The following is a 20,815-nucleotide window of genomic DNA, read 5'->3' as shown; positions in this document are numbered from 1 at the left end:
TTCCTCAAATCTCCCAAATGTGGTAGACTGTGACAGAGAGACGAGAAAAAATGCTCATACAAGTTGCCATGCCTGATTTGAAGTAAACCCCCTGCACCACATCCTATCCCATTTGGGAGGCCCTCTTGACCACCAGAATTTTGGGAGTGGGGGAAGTCAACCTCCCCTTCCATATGTGTTTCTCCGGTTCCAAGACCCTGTGTTCCTTTATTGTAGCAAATAGAAATAAGAGCTTCTGAACTGGCTATGCCATAGTTCTGCTAAATGATGTGCTATAGTTTTTGTAAGGACTTAACTGTTCTCAATTCAGGTTTTGTGCAATAAATGGAAAACAGTTGGATAAAATGCTAAAGAGCAACCCTGGAGGACTAAAGCAGAGGTAGGCAACATGGTGCTTTTCAGATGTTGGGCTACAACTTGCATCTCTTGGCTATGCTGGCTGAGGCTGACATGAAACAGTCCAACAAATGGAGAGCTGCCCTTCTATAAAGTGTTAAAATTACTTGGTGGTGTGAAGAGTGTGAAACAAAAAAACTTCCATTAGTTTTTTTCTCCATATACCTGTGTGAATTTTGTACAGGGTGACACCAGGTTTTGACACCAGGTTTTAGCAGTTCTGCCTCAACTGAGGTCACATTTGAGATTTCTTGGCAGACGGGAACAAAGCACTCTGGGAACTTTTGAAACCTGTAATGGAATATCTAGCAGAAAAATAGGTGCAATGCAATTAAACATACAAAAGGGAGTGATTATGTCATAGGAAATGGTATGCAAGACGTCTTGTAGAGTAACTGCATCTTGTGCTTGTGTTTATATACACATTGCTACTTCATCCAAAGTTAGCACCTGTGATTGGGAGTTAGTATATTGTATCATAATGCCAATAGTGACACTATTGTAAGAGCTGGTGAGTAAAAGGAGGTAGCTAGGATAAGCCTGTCCCTTTTCTCTTGAGAGGACTTGCAAGGAGTCACCAATCCTGGTACTGTATAGGGTATGGGAAAGCCTCTGGAAAAGGGCCAGTGAGGGAAAACATCCCTACAGTTTTCCTTGATGTGCAGAAGTTCCACTCGGTGCCAACCATAAGGAGATTTATAAGTAAAAATGCTTGGTGGTCGTCGCAGTAGTGAACAGCATGATGACCTTTTTTACCTGGATCAGGTGTGTTACTCTTTGCTTTCATTTAAGGCTATGGCAATATCTGTTGTGACTGATCAATGTGTGGGTCTCAATCACCTGTCACAATGATTAGGATTTGCTTTCATTTAAGGCTATGGCAATGTCTGTTGTGACTGATCAATGTGTGGGTCTCAATCACCTGTCACAATGATTAGAATTTGGTACTCATAAGGATGCCTAAACAGAAGGGAGATTAAAAAGGCAAGAGATTATATACCTCTTGCCCCCCTTCTGTCAGCAGACAGCAGTGCCAAACCCTGCCTCCCACTATATAAAATGGATGTGTGGGACCATCTCCCATGAATGTATTTCAACAGTCCTTGAACTGGGTAAAGAGATATTTGTAATAGAAATATGTAACCTAGTAACCTAGCAAAGGGATTCCACACCTTAAAATACCGGCGATCTTTGGAACGGTTGTATTGATCTATGCTTACACATTGCAAGCATATCAAGACAATTCTTAAATCGAGAACATGGGTTCCCAAAGTGGTCTGTTTCCATGGCACGTCCTCATTAAATATTCATACTGATTTTTAATTGTCTTGTTGCTGCTTTTATTTCTTATATTGCATTTTATTGCATTACAGTTTGAATTCTATGGAATGCAAGTTGTAATACAATATAAGAAATAAAAACAAAAAGACAAACCATACGGCATGTAGCACAGTGCGTTAAAATTGCTACAACAGACAAAAATTAAGTGGTCCACAAAGACCCTCAGCAATTTTCAAGTGGTCCATGGGGTGAGGTGGAGAGTTTGGGAACCACTGCCCTAGAACAACGAATGCTCTGTTGATACTCATTTGTTGTCAAGATTCTTGTGGTCGTCAAAACAGAACTTCTCTTGGGAGTGTGCATTAGCATTTGTAAGAGATTTCTACAAAAGCTGTACTTGGGTATGTGGCTCAAAATATAGAGAGGGGGTCGCATATGACACCACTGGTTCCACCTGGACAGAGGGCATGTGGCTGAGGAGATACAATTTGGAGAGAGTCCTGAGGGCCAGACAGGCCTGGAATTGGAAATGCTTGGAATATTTTCTTCATGGTTTCTGTGCATTTCTACATATGAGTTCACTTCTGCAGTATTAACAGAGTGACAAATAATACAGAAGGAGTCTGGCAAGAAAGATCCTGATAATGTTTTATTGGGCAAACTGAACAAAAACTGCATAATTTGAGGAGAAATGAGCAGTGGTTTTACCTGTCTTACTTCATGCCTTATTTAGAACAGAAAGACATATGCAACCAATATACAAGGACAAAACACCCTCAAACCTACAGGAAATCAAAGCATATGCTACCCCTGAGGATCATGCCACTCTGTCTGGTTGCTAAGCAACACTACCCATCCTCTTGGCTAGCTGACTTTAACAATTAACCCTTAAGTGGTGTACAAAATTATCCATGCTGTTGTACGGCATTTGATAGATTGTGATGCTTTAAAACTCTGCCAGACCTTCCTGTGGTTGCATTGCTATTGTTTTGTTATTATATTTTTATAGTATGTTTTATTTTTTTGTTTTAATATTGTGTTAAATTGCTTGGGGACCTTTGGGTATCAATAAACCTAATCAATAATAATAATTCAGAACTTTATAGAGGTAGGCTAGGATGCTAGCAAATATAATGCTAGCAAACATAATTGGATCCAAGTCATGGTGTGACCTCCCCCTGGAATATTTTGGTGTCAATATGGAGGTGCAGGGTTTAAAGGGGAGAGGCTGCAGTTCTGTGGCAAAGTGTATGCTTTGTATAGCGAAGAACCCACATACAGTTTCTGGCTTTTCAAGTTAAAAAGATTTTAAGTAGAATGGCTTGGTAATGATCCTTGCCTTAGACCACAGAGAATAGATGGTACTGGTTTAGATGGACCTATGGCCTGGGGCTACAATCCTGTGCACACCCACTTGGGAGTGTCACTCAGTCAGTGGCACTTCTCAATAATCATGCATAACATATCAATGCATGGCAGCATCATACGATCCACCCTGTAGCCAGGCTAAGTATAGGTTAGCCAACTTTTGGATGCATTGCAACAGGATTTGTTGGGAAAGTTTCAGAGACCATCTGAATAAACCTTTGGAATCCTCTAAAGATGGCAATGGGCCTGATTTATCTGGAAATACACTTAAATTCATGTTTGTGGTGAAGACTAGAATTCCATTCAATTCAACTACAGGATGCTGGAGATAGTTCTAAAACAAAAACAGCAACAAAAGTCCTCCAATCAAACTAACTTTAGACGAAGGGCATGGCTCACTGGCAGAAGATCTGGTTTGCACGAAGGAGGTCCCAGGCCAATCCCTGGCATCACCAGATAGAGCTGGGAATGTCCCCCGTATGAATTCTTGCCAGTAAGTGTAGACTACTGAGCTAATGATCTAGCTCAGCATAAGTCAACTTCCTATGTTCCTACACTCCACAAGCAAACAAAAGAGGAACACTCAAGAGAACAATAGAACTATTGGTCTTGTTGGGTGAGAAACCAGTTTGAAACCATGGGCTTGGGATCCAAAGAGCTAATTGAACCACTCAGAACAGTTTGTGTATGATCAATGAGATTTTAATTTTTTTATTTAACAAAATGTATATACTCAAAGTGGTTTTAGATTTTTGTTTTGCATTTTAACAGGAAACTGCTGTGCCATATCGTAAAATGCTTTTCAAATTCTCAGCTTGTAAAGCAGTTTGCCATATTGTGTGTTCTATAGTCTGAGAAACACAAGCCCACCCCATGATTTGAGCTGGTACTCCACTTCCTTCAAATCTTGATATATTCACAAGGGCACTGTTTTGTCCTTTCCTTATTGCCCTGGTATGTTTCAATCAAAATATAGGCAGCTGCTTTGGCTGTAGGAAGACTATAGTTTTAAAAGGAAGTTAGTAGTGGTTGCTTGAGAGAGGTTTTGCTTTTAAACATGTGGCTTATCCGCATTTCTTTTCTCACTGTTGTTGCTTCTAGTCAAACAGGTCTTGCAAAGTTCTGAAACAATGTAAAAACCTGTGCAGCTGGCTTACTAGCTGATTTCAAACAGAATAAATTTGGGTCACAAGTAGCAATCCCTCTTTTCAAATCTTTTTTTAAAGATATCTTTTTTGAGCTGTTGTGTGTTTCCATGCTTTTTCTCTATTCTTCCTTCTGTGTAAGAATGCTCGGATCCAAAGCACATGAATTGTGATGTCACAGATATCTTTATAGCTCTGATGCAATCTAACAGGGAGTAGTCGGTTTCTCTACAAAAGCAGAGAGAGAGAACATGTTTGTCAGTGAAGGAAGTAGAGGCAGCAGTCGGGTAAATGCTATACGTCTGTCTTTAGGTTTATTTGTTTATTTTAAGCATTTGTAGTCCATCCTTTACCCAACGGCCCCCAGCTGGTACATGATAAATGTTAAAATCACAATACAAATCAAACAACGCAATATAAGTAATAACGATCACAACACAGGCTGTAGAAACAGAAGTAAAATATCACCATGCACTTTATCCTTTCCCCAAAGTTGGGGCAAAGAGATGCATCTTGACCTGTAGTCAGAATGAAATAATATAAACGCTGCATTGTAGAAGGATGACATGCATCAGAGGGGTGGCTATTCCAAAGTTGCAGGGCCACCACAGGGAAAGCCCTTCTCCAGGTCTCTGCACTGTGTACCTCATCCCTTGAGGGGACCACCAAGAAGTCTTCCTCTGTAGATCTTAACAAATGGGAAGGTTGGTGTGGAAGAAGACATTGTTCAAATATTTGGGATCCAAGTCATTTAAGGCTTTATATATCACCATAAGTACCTTAAATTGGGCCCAGAATACCACTGGCAAGCAATGCAACTCTTTTAAAATTGGTGTTACATCTGTGCAACCAGGAAAACCCATTAGTTCTCTGGCCACTGCATTCTGCCTCAGTTGTAACCTCCAGACCATTTTCAAGGGCAGCTCCCGGTAGAGTGCATTACAATAGTCCAATCCGGAGATTACCAGAAGCTGGCAATAGATTTAGGCATGCTCTGGTAAAATGAAGTCATTCTAAATGAGGGAGCATCATTAAAGTCCATCTTTAAACGGCTCAGCATTTTCACAGAGTTATTAGGTGGTCACCACCTACTTAAAAGTCATGTCTTCCTGACTATGCTGAAGATCTGGATTTTTAATTATTTATTAAACTAAGCCTTCTTTCAAAGTCAACCCTTTCCAATTACCGTTAGCCAGGCAGGCTGGCTCACTCAAATCCACTTTATAAAACGACCAGTTTTGAAAGAAGTGAGATGCATCTGTCTCAATGATTTGTTCATCCCTGTTCTTCTACTGATGCACCAATTCCTTGTCACTTGGGTCGGGCAGTTCATCTGTTTGTATGTTCATTCGATTGTTCTGTCATTGATATATTCCTGTTTCACCCAAGAGGCCCTGAAAGCAGCTTGTAACCATAATTAAAATATATGCAACGATTAAAAAAAACCCTAATAACTAAACAAATGATCTCTGTCCCTGTTCGTGTTTAGCTCTCTTGAATTTGTTTATATGGTTTGGATAGTGATATAAAAAATAAAGAATTGGTCACACATTTATTTACAGCAGTCCAGGCAACAACAGCAAAATTTTGGAAGATATTTAATCTACAAAATTTAGATTATTGGCATTAGAAAGTCTGGCAAATAGCCCTTTGGCGGTAAATATCTCATAAATTAAAAGTATCCTGAGGACAGACCACTCATTACCAATTTTTAGCAATATGGTTTTCCTTTATTTCCTGTACAAATTGAGAGGCACGGGGCTATCCGGGTTCCCCATTTATACTGAAGCTTAGCGATGGTTAAAAAAACCTTGATATTTGCCATTAGACCATAGATACACTAAAAATGTGTTTGGAAATGATTTTTATATGTTACAATGCTGGTTTTGTCAATCTGATTTTTGTTTTCGGTTTTTATATGTTTAGAATATGCTTTTGTTAATAATTTTTCTAGATGAATGTTACTAAGTGTAACATAATGAAAAAATAATACAATAACTTTTTAAAATTAAAAAATAAGACAGCTTAAATAAAAGAATAACAATCAGCTATAAGAGACATCAGCAGACTAAGACCATTTCCAGACAGAAGATATTCATATTTCATCAGAAATCTCAGTTTACATATCCAAACAACCAATTTTAAAAAATACAATACAAATTCCACATTCAATACTAAAAAATACTGACAGTCGTAATTTCACATTTTAAATAACATCATTAAGCAACAATAAATATTGCTAAATAATGGAAATAAATGTACGCCATTGCACCAAAGTCTCCTTGCACCAGCGGAACATTGGATATACAGTAACCCTCTCCAATACCCAAGCACTCAACATTCACCTCTGCTTTCACTCATCACGCCACACCATGAATGAAATTCTCACTTCTGTAAAACACTCATTCATCTAAGCAATAATCTTATACACACACATACAAATCAGGAAACTTTTTTTTCCTCACAAACCTTCAAAAACTTGAGATCAAGGGAATTAGAGAAGCCTCCCAAAATATGGAGCTCCAGAGAAAAGGTTCCATCCCACATACTCATTAATTTGTCTCTTTCACATATTCAGAGTATGTGTCTTTTAAAAAAAATATTTTGGCTGGATATGAGCCTAAGAAAGGGGGTCATGTTCTATCATTCCTCCAGTATTCTGTTCCTTGGCACATGCATATTAGAGTCAATACTGTGGATGGCTAGCAAGCGGCCTACAGGCCCAGTTGGATCCTGAAAGCAATCCCCCATAGACCACTGGCAGCTGCACATTTAAACTGCTTCCTGCTGTAGAATACTTGGAATATAGGTAGCTGCCTTATGCTATTGGTCCATCAAGCTCAGTATTGTCTCTACCAGCCTTCCCCAATGTGATGCTCTCAGCTGTATTGGACTCAGCTCCCAGCACCTGTTGGCCGGGACCGATGGGAGTTGCAGCGGTGTCACTAGTGGGAGTGTGTGGGGGGTGCGGACCTCTGGTGCACGCCCTCCCAGGGGCATGGATGAGGTGGCTGGGCTTGTGTGCACGCACACACGCAAGCCCAGCCACCTCGTCCATGCCCCTGGGAGAGTGCGCACCGGAGGGGCACCCAGCCGGAGAAGTCCTGGGAATGCCGGCGGGCCTCCCTCGCCCCGCCGATGCTGCTCCTGGTCTCGCCTGCCCGCCCGCCTCCAAGGAGGAGTTGGAGCAGCCTTGCCGGCAACGGCATGGGATGGGGCAGCTCTGGGTGTCACCCCCCTCATGGTGACACCCGGGTGTGGGCCGCACCCTCCGCACCCCAGTAGTGACGCCCCTGGGGAGTTGTACTCCAAAACATGTGGAGGGCACCAGGTTGGAGAAAGCTGCTCTACACAGATAAGTAGCAGCTCTCCAACATTATGGCCATACCTCCCAGGAACTTAACCTGGGGCCCTCTGCATGTAAAGTGTGTGCGCTGCATTTTGTTGGAGGCCTCACATGCGCACCCCAAGTAGCGACTCTTCTGGTCATCCCTTCCTCTGTGTGTGTGAACTTCCTCCACTTAATGTGAAAGTCATACTTTCCATATAGTTTATACACACAATGAGAGGCATATATAAATCCTACCAAGGTGGCTTATAAGCAATATTCAATTCCTTATTTTAAAAATACAGTTAAAATGTTAACATATCAAAAACACATCAGGATTCTTCCCACATGGTGGTCAGTGGTACAACATCCAGTGGTTGTGGTTGGTGAGGAGACAGTTCAGCTGGGGCAGGTGCTGAGGTGGTCTTCACCTGCCTCCCTCCCTCTCCCCTGGAATCCTTCCCACAGAGCTGCTAATGGTAGAACACTCAATTTTTTGCAAACAGCATGGAAGATTCTGGCACTCCTAATCTCAATCCTGGTCAAATTTGGATTAAGATGGAAATCAGGTGGAAGATCAACTCAATGAGTTCTATGGTTGGTCCTGCCTTAAGTGTTGGATGGTTGTCTGAATAGAGTGGAAAGCAACATGGTGATAGTGATGTCTTACAGGTAGTTGCTGCAACAGATGTTACTTGTGACAGGCTTATGGAGTAATTTAGAAAGGGTGCCATTTGAACGGGTGCTTCTCCATTCCTCCGGCATGAGCTAGGCCAGCATTTTCCAACCTGTGCAAGTGGGTCATGGGCTTTATTAGTAAACCCAGAATAAGTCTTGATTGTAATGCTTAACTGGTATGATGAATACCTCACCATTTTATGTTTTATTGGCATATTATTATGTTGTGTTGACACTTATAATCAAACACCAGAAAGGCTCGAGTCTTACATTTTAACACTTGGGAGGTGCTCTCTCATGGCTGGTGGCAGAGAAGATTTCAGGTCCAAAATTCATGTAGCGATAGATCTATGGGTCACAATACTGTTGCGCACCACCCCAATCTCCGAGCGGTGAGATTTCCAGGGGTCCCTGCGCTCGTCTTGGGTTTGGTTTCCTTGGGAAGAAGGTCAGAGGAGACTGTGGTGTCTTTATGAAAGATGGTTTATTTATTTACACACATTCCAACTTGAGCTTAGGATGGAGGGGTTCAAGGCACCAGCAGTCCAATATCCAGCTTTTCCATCAGTGTTACATAAGGCATCCTAAAGCCATGGTGCAGAGAGACAGCCTCTCTGCCTAACTCCAGTCCCCAGCCATTCTCAGACAAAACACCAGCCTCTCCTAGGCCCCAGGAGGGGAGGGGGAGGCCCTCCTGAAGAGTTTCAGTGACGAAAGGATCTTCCCGGCCCATTCACCAGTTGCTGGGCATCTGATAGACCCATTAACAAACCTGGCCATTCTATTAGCTTAACAAAAGAAAATCATCTGACCAGTAGAGTCAGTTTCTCACCCCAAGGCACAGGATTCCAAATCAGAGGCTGGAAGGGGACTCATAGAAATTATCCATTTCACTACAATACTAAATAAATTCGGACTTGTGGGTCACCAGACTGAAAAGGTTGGGAACCACTGAGCTGGTGGTCTCGTATATGTATGTTCTACCAATAGTCTCTGACTGTCCCAATCCTGTAGTTCTGCGTATACATCCCATTGGATTCCCAGAGCTGCTGTCCTTCACTGCAAAGGTGAAGGTGGGTGTAAGAGTGGTATGCATCTTGTGGAACCCCCAGTTCCCACAAGGAACCCCTGCATCAGGGTGTATGTAATTCATTTTTGTGCTTTTTGACATCTATGAAGGTTTGTTGGTAGATGTTTGCATATAAACATATGTGCATCTATAAATTTTTACTGCCAAGGGACAAATGTAAAAAGTTACACATGTTGAACATAAAATCTGGATTCCTTTAAAGGCAACTGAAAAACAGAAAGAAAAAGAAGTACTTGAAGGTTATAGAAGAGATGCATGGTGGAGGGAATCACTCAGGGTATGTATAATGTTCATTTAATTGTTCTTATCTTTGTGTCACCAAGGTGGAAACATAAACCTTGTGTGATATAATAACCAATCTAGGATGATCAGTTTTAGAAGGCATTCAGCATTTATTCAGCAATTATGAACTCCGGTTCTTAAATGGAGCAAAATTCTTGGACATCTTCATTTAGGACGAGCCTCGTGATGTGGAACGTGAATTTCGCCCTTTGCATGAGAACGACACAGACGTGAAGTACACTCCTGTTAACAGCCTACCCCTCAAGGAGTACATAGCACTGCTTAATTTTCTTCATGCAGATACATCCTTATAATGTATACCACGGCTGACCAACACACAGTCTGTGGGTCAGATTCAGCAAATTTCAGCCCAGGTTTTGACACTAGAAATATTGGGTTGTAGTCAGCTAAGACCCATTGGCATTCATTAACCTAAGTTAGTAAATGTCTATAAACTTCCATGGTTCTACTCTGAATAGGAGGAGCATTGAATGCCACCCAGTTGGAACAACCGGAGCTATTGTGAAATGAATAGAGCAGTCTTATGGAGGGTGAAGCAGGGTGAGGAGAATCCTTGTTAGAGGAAACCACTGTGTCCTAAGCTCTGCCAAACTTGCAGCAGCCAGGACAAAAGGGGTGTGTGTGTGTGTGTATACGTGCGTGCATGTACTTTCCCCTTTCCTTCTGTCTTTGTATTTGATCATTGTAAAATTTCTGCTTCCACTGGTTTCAGTGGGAGGAAAAATAACATGGGCTGTGTACACAATTAAAACATATTTTCCCTCCAAAGAATTCCGGGAAATGTTTGTTATGGGTGCTGGGAACTGTAGCTCTTTAAGAGTTCCCAAGATTCTTTAGGGGAGGGAAATGTGCTTTAAATGTATGGTACATACACAATGATGGTGTGGATGTGATATGATGTCCTCACCATACATTTGACTGTTATGCTAATAACATCTGCACCGTACACATGGCTGACCCCAAAGAATCCTGGCAACGGTTGTTTACCTCTTACAGAACTACAATTCCCAGCACCCTGCACAAACTAAAGTTCCCAGGATTCTTGGGAGAGGGGGAAGCTATGTCCTTTAAATGCATGGTGTGGATTGAAGGCATGGCAGGGAAAGAGAAGGGCTTTAGAACCAGTAGATTCACATCTGCCCCTGACATGCCCCTTTCATCCCTTACAGCCATCATAGTACCGGTGGCGGAGGAACCATGGTCACTGAGCGTGCCACTGCTGTGACAAAGAAGCAGAACTATGGTGACAGAACTCTTTTTCTGCCTATGCCAGCAGAGGGAAATTTCTGTGCATCCACTGACCCCTCATCGCCCTCTCTGGGAGTTTAGGATTGTACCCTAAACATATCCCCTTTTTTTCTGTAAGTTATTGTAAGTTTATTTATTTCAATGAGTCCATTTATTTCAGTGAGTCAACTCTGGGTATGGCTAACATTAGATCTCTCCCAAAGGCACATTTAATCTTTAAAAAAAACACGCTAAAATTTAGGCACATGGAGAGTATGTGTTTATGCTTTCTAAAAAAAGATGAAAGGGTGTAGAAGAGGGAGAGGAATGCACCCTGAATTTGTTCCTTGTATGCTGGATTAAGCTTCTTAGAGGAAAAGCAGGATAAAACCTAAAACAAATAATAAATAAGTACAATAAATTCCAAATTCCTCAAGTTAATTGCTAATTGTGTGTATTTGTGGTGTTTTGTTTGAAAGAGGCAGGCAGAATCCCAATTTATACCTGCAGACAAGCATGGCAAGAGTCAGATTTCATCTCTCTTTTCTACAGCCCACACCAATACCAGGGTTTTATGCAGTCCGGGATTTTCTTGAGGATGCCCAGCTGAACCCAGTGAAACCATCATATAATTTTAAAGGGGAAGGGAGGAAGAGGAGGTCCATCTTCCAGCAGATGCCTGATCTGACACTCCCAGACACCTTCGCATACATTCCTCCTTCATTCGTGGACCTAGCTGAGAAAAGGCCTGCAACATATTCCTTTAGGAGCACTTCAAGGCAAACTCCCACATCCTATAGAGATAAGGTAAAAGTAAAACAATAAGACCGGCCAAGTCATCTTAATGACTAAACTTTAAAGGAAGATGGTAAAGATGTAAAATACATTTTTAGTTGTCTCAGGGTTGAACCAGCAGGTAGTATCCCACTGAGGTTCTTGTTCCACTATTTCTGAGAGGCTCAGAGGCAAGTGCTGGTGCTTACAGAACCAAACACACGGTATCCACAAGTCTGGAGAAACTCTGAGGTTTGCAGAAGTAAACAAACAAACAAAAAACCTAAGGGAACAAAGAAAATATTAATGGAGGGACTCCCCAAATGGCCCAATGAAGATATCCTGCTCAGTTGTTGTCATATTTATTACCTGCCCTTCATCAGAAGATCCCAGAGTGGGACATGACAATATAAAATATAATGTTAAAAACAGTTTAAAATAATTACATTCACAGCTAGAGAGGTTCAATATATATGTATATATTTATATACATATATATATACATACATACATACATACATATATATATATACATACATACATACATACATACATATATATATATATATGTGAGCCCTCATGCCATCACTCCATCATGACATCACAGTGTGACAGCCGGGGTGGGTAAGCTGGTGAGCTATGTGGATGCTGCAGTCTGGTCCTCAGCGGCCACAATCCAGACAAGATGGTGGGCCATAGGCTGGTCCTGGAAGCAAGCAGGCTGGCAGGTTTGGTTCTCCTTGGGGGGGGGGAGCTTGCGGTTGGCGAGTGAAGCCAGCAGGGGCAGATCCCTTTACCTATCTATCTTTCTGTCTGTCTGTATATTGACAAAGGCCAGAGTGAACAGGTGCATCTTCAGCATATGCCAAAAGCTGTATAATGAAGGTACCAGGTGCATCTCTATGGGGAAGGAATTCCACACCTTGGGGCTGCCACAGAGAATGCCCTCTCCCGGGCTACCACCACCCGTGAACTTCTGAGGACTGTGAAACTACCAAGAGGGCCCTGCTCAATATTTTTTTTTTGAGGCCCTGTTCAGAATGTCCTCATCTTCCAAGTGAGATGTGAGGGGACAAGAACAGGGCCTTCTTGGTCATGTCACCTTCTCTTTAGAATCCCCTCCCTTTATCAGGCTCCATCTTTGCCGGCACTCAGAAATAATCTGAACTCTTCTTAGCTGTCAGTATGATGCTGCTTTTATAATCTGAACACTGAATTATGAACTGCTGAAATTTTATTTGCTGCTATTTTATATTCTACAGAGAAATTATATACTGTTACACTTGTTAGCTGCCTCGGGAATCTTTGCAATTAAGAACTGTTGAACAAGTATTTAAATAGCTAATAATAAAATAAAAGTAGAGTTACTGACATTTGTATTGTGTACACTTCATTCCCCTCAGAATATTAACACAGATCCCGGACAGTATGATCTTTTTCCTGCTCCAGTCCCCACTTTTCCAACCAAGTAAGTAAACAATCTTTTTTGATCTTGTTGCCACCCCCAGTGCAGATTATTTTTGACTGCTTTATTTTCAAGCCTTAATTTTGCCTCATTTTCAAGCAGCAGCAAATCCCATGTTACAGGACAAAGGGTAATTCGTGCCACCAATCAAGACATTTCTGCTGATTTCAATAAGCAGGCTTCAGTTAAAAGATTATTCCTTTTCAAGAAACTGCCTCACTTTGAGACCTGACCTCCATTAGCACTTGAGGGTAAAGTGCAAAGGATCAGGAAATAGGGTATTCTCCTCCTTCTCCTCCTCATTTGAACGTACTAGTTACTTGCTACTCAAAAAGGTCTTCAGGTGACTTACATTTTTAAGAGCGTACAGCATAAATAAAAATAATACATTATAATAAAAACATAGAACAGTTCATAAAAAATCCACACACAACCCCCAATAAAACAGCGGCAAAAGTTTCAGCACAGCAAATCATCAATAACAGCCAACAATAAACATCATTGTTGTGTTATCTTCTCTAAAACTGGAAAAGCAGAAGGAGCCTTGTACTAGAGGCAGAATATTTATCTATCTAGCCCAGGCATAGGGAACCTTTAGCCTCCCAGCTGTTGCTGAACTACAACTTCCATCAACCCCAGCAAGTATAGCCAATGGCCAGGGGTGATGGGAGTTGTAATTCAGCAATATCTGAATGGCCAAAGGTTCTGGGGGCCCAGTGTTCGCAGCTCCATTGATCTTCAATTGATGGGTTAGGACTAGGGATGAATCAGTCTATTTCTGTTTTATGCAATTTGCATGTGTCCCCTAATTAAAACCCACAAATCCTTCCCATGATTAAGCCCATTCCCTGATTAAAACCCACAAACGTACAATTCATGCTTAAGATGAATGCTTTCCCCCCTAAAATATGTATTCTTGTGCATGGTTTTTGAGCCAAGAACCGCATCACAAAATCTGGAGAAGCATGCAGTTGAAATAACTGCATTCTGATCTGCGTATTGGTCCATAAAATGCAAACCAGGTTGGTTCACTTTAAAAAAAAAAGTGAAGAAGGACTTTCTTTTGTCCGTCCTGAATCTTTCAGGATACAGCTTTATTGGATGTCCACGATGCAAGCGTAAATTGCAAAAACAGCAGTAGATGCACATGCACACATCAAATACAGAGCAGCTATCAAACCAATTGGGCATCTTCCAGCAGTAAAAACAATTCAGTAGAACAAATGAAAAACAGATCAGTACAGGATGTTAAAAAACATTATGGCCCCAAAGCCCTCCTATGCAGGAAGGCATTCTATTGTACTGTACTGATGGACTGGTTACATTTATATCCCATCTTTCCTCCAAGAAGCTCAAGGGGGCACACAAGTGTATCCCCTCCCCATTTTATCTTCACAACAAACTGGTGAGGAAGGTTAGGCCGAGAAGTACAAACTGGTCCAAAATCACCCATTGAGCTCATGGCTGAGTGGACATTTGAGCCTGGGAGGTAATCCTACACTCTAACCACCAGACCAAAGCAGCTTTTCATTTTAGCCATCCAGTGGAAGGCCATTAAAGAAGGGACAAGACAAGACAAGCCTCTCTTGGGAGGAGGTTACAGAATCTGGGCTCAGCCACTGAGAAAGTCCCCTCCCTAGTCCCGCTGAGCATACTTTTGGAGACATTTGGACATACCCCAAGTAGGGTACCCCTAGGAGTGGGTCTCATTTTAATGTGAATCTTTCTAATTTGGACTTCCTGAAACAGTACGTAATGCGGCTATCCATTGAAATGTACACTTCTCTGAATTTTGTGATGCAGTCCTACAACCAAAAATGTTTTAAAAATGCATGAATTGAGGGAAAGTGTGCATAAACACACACATATTTTTGAAAATAAACATTGTGTTGGGCAAATTAGGAGAAATGCACACTAAAAACGGATGAATTTTCATTAGGACGTGTTTTATATATAAAAAAGTCACAAACTAATGCAGAAATGTGGTGCACTGAATTTAAGATTGGAAAAATGAGAAAGCAAGAGAAAATCACTAATAGGCAAAAAACCTTGCAGATTAATAATGTACCTATAGCCCACAGATATTTCTATAAAACTTTAAAAAGCAGGGAAATTGGGCAGCTATACTGAATGCACCAGGGGAGCAGGAGACCTGACCTCCTCTCTCAGTTATTGGACTGCCCTACAAACTTGTCAAAATGCAAACACCATTTGGGTTGGTCTTTCACAGTCCAATCCATTTCCTGTGTAGCTTGCAAGAATTTGGTAACATGTGCCTCTGAGCATATGGTGAGTGGTGGCAACACCTGCCATCTCCAAAGATGGAGAATTATATTTTTGTATGTTTGTTGGTGTTCTTCTTACTTTGCTTCTTTCCTGTGTTACTAATGTTTCTACAGAGAGTCTAAACCAGAAAATTTTATTTCCCTCATTATTCATCCTAGAAATCTGTGTCAAATTTATTTTCATTAATTTCAAAGTCTTTTTATTGGTCAATGTCATATGATGGTGAAGATAGCCCTTTGTGTTTCAAATTGGAGGTTATGTTCTATTTCTATTTTGGGTGCATTAACAGTTGAATGTGAAACTGCAGTCTAATGTAAAATCAGACTGATTACAATATGTTGCTACTTCAGCAATGACTGTAGCTGTTGGAAAAAAGAGGATGCATGTTTTCAGCCTGCTATGTTTAAACCACTTTATTTAAGGCAAGGTGTTCATGATCAATTAAAAACATAGAGCACACCTAGAATTTTGCTAGAATATATTTCACCTCTCACTGTTTTATCTTGTGCAAACTGAGACACTCCTGAGGTCCACTGGAGACTATTCTGCAGACGTCAGTGACATTATTCCACAATTATGTTTGGAGTTTTTTTAGTGTAAATTTTGCAAAGTGTTGCTGTACTTCACATATCCATAGAAATAAAAGCAAAAGAAAATGATTTCCTATAGGAAGCATCACTAAAATTGCAAAGTAAATCAGACATATTTAAAGTGACCATCTGAACTATATCAACTGTCTTAATGATGTTGCTTCCTCCCTGCTAAAACAAAATCAGCACAGCATATGTCTTCTTTCTATTATTTGGGCTGATAGCAGGTGTTGCCACCACTCACCATATGCTCAGAGGCACATGTTACCAAATTCTTGCAAGCTACACAGCAAGTGGATTGGACTGTGAAAGACCAACCCAAATGGTGTTTGCATTTTGACAAATTTGTAGGGCAGTACAACATCTCAGAGAGGAGGTCAGGTGTCCTGCTCCCTTGGTGCATTCACTATAGCTGCCCAATTTCCCTGCTTTTTAAAGTTTTATAGAAATATCTGTGGGCTATAGGTACATTCTTAAACCGCAAGGTTTTTTGCCTATTAGTGAATTTTCCTGCTTTTTAATCCGGGAGGTAAGAAATGGGATCCTGTGCAAGTTTGCTGAGAATGTATTGATCATTTGCATGCTTATTGGGTTCAGTGGGATTTACTCCCCTGCAATCATGCTTAGGATAGGTGAAACTGACCCATGGGGAAGGGAGGAGGAGAAGGAGGGAGGAGTGGAAAGGCAGAGAGGAGGACTGGGATGGGAGCAGGCAGGAGGGGGAGGGGAGAAGGACAGATGTGATCATTTGCATGTTTATTGAGTTCAGTGGGATTTACTCCCGTGCAATCATGCTTAGGATAGGTAAAACTGACTGGAGGGAGGGAGGGCTGAAGTGGGCAGGGGAGAAAGAGGAAGGAAGAGGGGAGGGGAGGAGGGGGGCAAAGGAAGGGAGAGGGGAGGGCAGGTTTGATCATGTGCATGCTTATAGAGTTCAATGGTATTTACTTCTGTGCAATCATGCTTAAAATAGGTAAAACTGACCATGGGGAGGAGGGGGAAGGGGAAGGGGAAGGAGGGTATTGGAAGGGGATTGAGGGGATTTTTTAAAGTTGTTTTTTTTTAAATGTTTTTAATGCTATTTTGTTTTAATGTATTTTAAGAACTGTTTTTATTATGTTTTAAAGTGTTTTAGTGCTTTGTTTGCTGCCCTGGGCTCCTGCTCGGAGGAAGGGTGGGATACAAATTAAATAATAATAATAAATAAATAAATAATTCCCTCCCTTAATTATTAGACATTATTATTATTATCTTTTTGGCACCTACTGAAGATTGTCCTCTTTCAACAAGCCTTTTAAGTAGAGACCTTTCTCAGTTTGTGTCTGTGTTGGAATTGCTTTTTAAGATGTTTTAAAAGTTTCTTTAAAAAAAGATATTTCTATAGATGTTTTGTTTTAATATGTTTTTAAAGATGTTTTGTTTTAATATATTTAAAGTCTGTTTTTATGATGTTTTAGAATGTTTTTAGTGTTTTTGTTTGCCACTCTGGGAGAAAGGGCGAGATATAAATTTAATCAATAATAATTTAATTTATATATATGGAGGCTGAAATAGAGGGTTTCTGGCAACCTGAGATCACTGGCTGAGAGGATGTTAATTGTTTTTAGAATGCTTTTATATATAGTTGATGTGTTTGCTACCCTGGACTTCTTTGGGAGGAAGGGCAGGATACAAATTAAATCAATAATAATAATAGTTTAATTTATATTCTGCTTAATGCTAAAACAGGCTTCTAAAACAGGCATTTTATCTGTAGGGTCTTTAGTTATGTAATGTCTAATCTTATATTGATAAGTTGAATGTTGACTTTTTTATCAAATATATTTTTTAATTAAAACAAAAATAAAACTGAAAACTCTTACTAAACAAAGAACTTAAACACATTATTTTCCCCCTCCCTCTAAATGCAGGAATTATATGTTTCGATCTGCAGTTCAAAGGTTTCCCACTTTTGATCCGGTAAGTGCCATACTGATTAATGACTGGAGAATGTAGGATGTATTCAACAGACACTAACATAGAAAATGTACATATTAAAAATGAAGCCAATGAATTTCATCATGGACCTTAATATTTTTGGGAATTGTAGTTTGGTGAGGCTGCTGGGAATTCTAATGAAGATTTGTATCCCCTTCAAAGAGCTACAGTTACCACAATCCCTTGGTTAGGAGCTATGACAGTTAACAGCTTTGAAACTGAATTAAGTGTACAAAGTAGGACAGGGATGACTAACCTTCTTTGGGCCAGGGGCCACACTGACCCGTGGTCAACCCTGTGGGGACCACATGTCAAACTGGGTATGGGGGAAGTGTAAATGAGGGTATGGCCAATTTTTAAGCATTTTTATTTACAAGGATATGGGAGGGCTGAGGTTGTCTACAATGGAGACACACAACTTTCTGAAATGACATCTGAGGCTTCAATCCTCTACCCATGCTTACTTTGGAGTAAGTTTCATTAAATTTAATACTTACTTTTATGTAGACTTGGACGGTAAATACATAATTTCTGGATTTAAATCTCTCTCTCTCTCTCTCTCTCTCTCTCTCTCTCACACACACACACACACACACACACACACACACACACACACACACACACACACCATTATTTAACTTTTGTATTGCAGTAACCAAAGGTCTGAAGAGGAGGTTTATCTAGAAAGATTTTCCCCATAAAATACCTCAAGGTGGCTTATTATTGAGAGAGGTTACTGAGAGTAAGACAAGATTTACAGTAAGATTCTCTCTTCTCTCCATTTCATAAGTACCCACCACCACCAATAATTTTCTTTCTGAACAAAAGAAACAAATAAGAGAACAGGAAAGAGTAGAAGGAAATTGAGAATGAACACAGGAAAATAAAGACAGGGAGGAAGTAAAGGAAAGAGGAAAGAAAAAAGTGGGGAGTCTTTGCACTGAGTGGAGCAGTTAAGGGATAACACTAAAATAATAAAAAATTATGAAGACTGAAATTAAACAGTATTCACCATTGTTTTCTTTTCTGTATCTTCTTTTGCCATCTATTTCTTTTTAAGAATGAGCCTAACACATTAAATCCCAACTGCACAAAAACTTAAGTCTCACTGCACAAAACATAGTGAGTTGCATATTAGAATAGCTACACTTAACATTTGTAGAGCACTGCACTTTCAAGTGTTCAAAGCACTTCACATGCACTGTCTAGCTTTAATCCTTGCAACACCCTTGTAAGTTAATGTAATATACTGCCTTCAAGTCGATTCCGACTTATGGCGACCTGTCGTGTCCAGGTTGGGACTCAGGAACCAGACCAGTTGGTGAAAGCAATTCAGTTTTTATTAAAGTAATATCCAGACAAAGACTACGTCTTCTCATGAAGTTTCACTACAAAACATAACCTGCAACTTGGAAGAGAGTTGACAGAACAAGGAATCACTATGCCTCCTGTCCCTTAAGAAGGGGGCAATCGAGCGCGAATTCTCTCACTCCGCCTCAAAGTGCTCTCATCCACACCCCTCCTCTCCCCCTTCCTTTGCTGCCTCTTTTGCTGTCTCCTTGTACGTGGTGAAGGGGGAGCCACTGCCCCCTCCCCTTCCGAGGACTCTGATTCAGGTATGGGGGAAAGCGGGGGGGCAAGGCCTAACCCATCTGGCTGCTTCTCCTTGCTTTTCCCTGGATCAGGAGGAGGTTGGATTTCCCCTTGCCCTCCCTCCTTCTCCAACTGCTCTAAGCTCAAAGGGGGAGGAGGCGTGGGAAGTTCATGGGAAGGATCTGTGTCTGTTGGACATTCAAGGTCTTTGCTGCCAGACAGTTCTATCTCTGAGATTCCCTCCCCCTCCTCTGCTTCTTCTTCACACGGCTCTGGCCAAATGACCCCCTCCCTCTCTTCGTCTTCTGAAACATCACGGCCCCAATCCTGCATCCTGACATGACCCTATGAATAGGGTTTTCATGGTAAGCGGTATTCAGAGGGGGTTTACCATTGCCTTCCTCTGAGGCTGAGAGGCAGTGACTGGCCCAAGGTCACCCAGTGAGCTTCACGGCTGTGTGGGGATTTGAACCCTGGTCTCCCAGGTCATAGTCCAACACTCTAACCACTATGCCACACTGGCTTTCTACCCTGTAAGTTAGGTCAGTAGTATTATGCTCTGTATTGCAGATGGAGGGGACTGAGACTGAGGGGAGTGGGTTGCCTAGCACTGCCTAGAGAGTTGGTGGCAGAGGTGAGAGAGTCAGCTTGTGGACCTCCTGCTTTGCAGCTCAGGTCACTTCCAGATGTCCTGTTTATTGAGCATTGCCCTGATTTTTTGCATAAAGTGTGCATGGATCTTAGACAATGTTGACTATTTATTGAGCATTCATTCTGATTTCTTTGTGGGGACATTGCATCAAGGAATTGTTATCCCACATTTTCCAGTGTACTTTCCTATTATTTTCCTTATTGCAAACAGTCCAGTTTTGGAGGGGAAGCGGGATTGTTGTGCAAGACAGCCAAATCCACTTTAATTGTGCAACCTGAATTTGCTGGTATATGATTGAATCCCACCTGAAAACAGTGACAACCTGGAAGCACCCTCAATCTGTTTCCATGCATAGAAACACAGAGGGCTAGATCCAGATTAATTTAGTTGATTAATTTAATTCAGTGCCCATGGAAATCAGTGGAATTTATCTTAGTCATAAGTCTAATGTCTCATTGGGTTCAGTGGGAACTAAGTTCAACTATCAGTCTGGATGCTACCTAAAGTTCCTCTTAAAAAAAAGTGGTTTTTAAAAATGATGATATGATGATATTCTGCTGACTTAGTCCTATGAAAGCCAGTGCAGCAGTAAACTAGTATAAAGGAGTAGGTAGCAAGCACAGCATGGCAACTTAATGCCAACAGCAATTGTTGAATGCCCC

At 41.1% G+C, this 20,815-nt stretch overlaps 1 protein-coding gene across 1 annotated transcript in view; it reads left to right on the top strand.

Moving 5' to 3' along the window:
- Positions 1-9,167: 9,167 nt before the first annotated feature.
- STPG4 (sperm-tail PG-rich repeat containing 4) overlaps positions 9,168-20,815 on the top strand; it is a 45,381-nt gene continuing 33,733 nt past the window's right edge. The window contains exons 1-5 of the mRNA XM_061626128.1: positions 9,168-9,269; positions 9,489-9,563; positions 11,369-11,623; positions 12,994-13,058; positions 17,842-17,890. Of these exons, the coding sequence (XP_061482112.1) occupies positions 9,168-9,269; positions 9,489-9,563; positions 11,369-11,623; positions 12,994-13,058; positions 17,842-17,890 (546 nt within the window). The remainder of the gene's footprint in view (positions 9,270-9,488; positions 9,564-11,368; positions 11,624-12,993; positions 13,059-17,841; positions 17,891-20,815) is intronic.

This window comes from Rhineura floridana, chromosome 4, assembly GCF_030035675.1.
Source record: "Rhineura floridana isolate rRhiFlo1 chromosome 4, rRhiFlo1.hap2, whole genome shotgun sequence".
NCBI classification, from domain to species: domain Eukaryota; kingdom Metazoa; phylum Chordata; class Lepidosauria; order Squamata; family Rhineuridae; genus Rhineura; species Rhineura floridana.
This window is presented reverse-complemented; position numbering and strand designations above follow the sequence as displayed.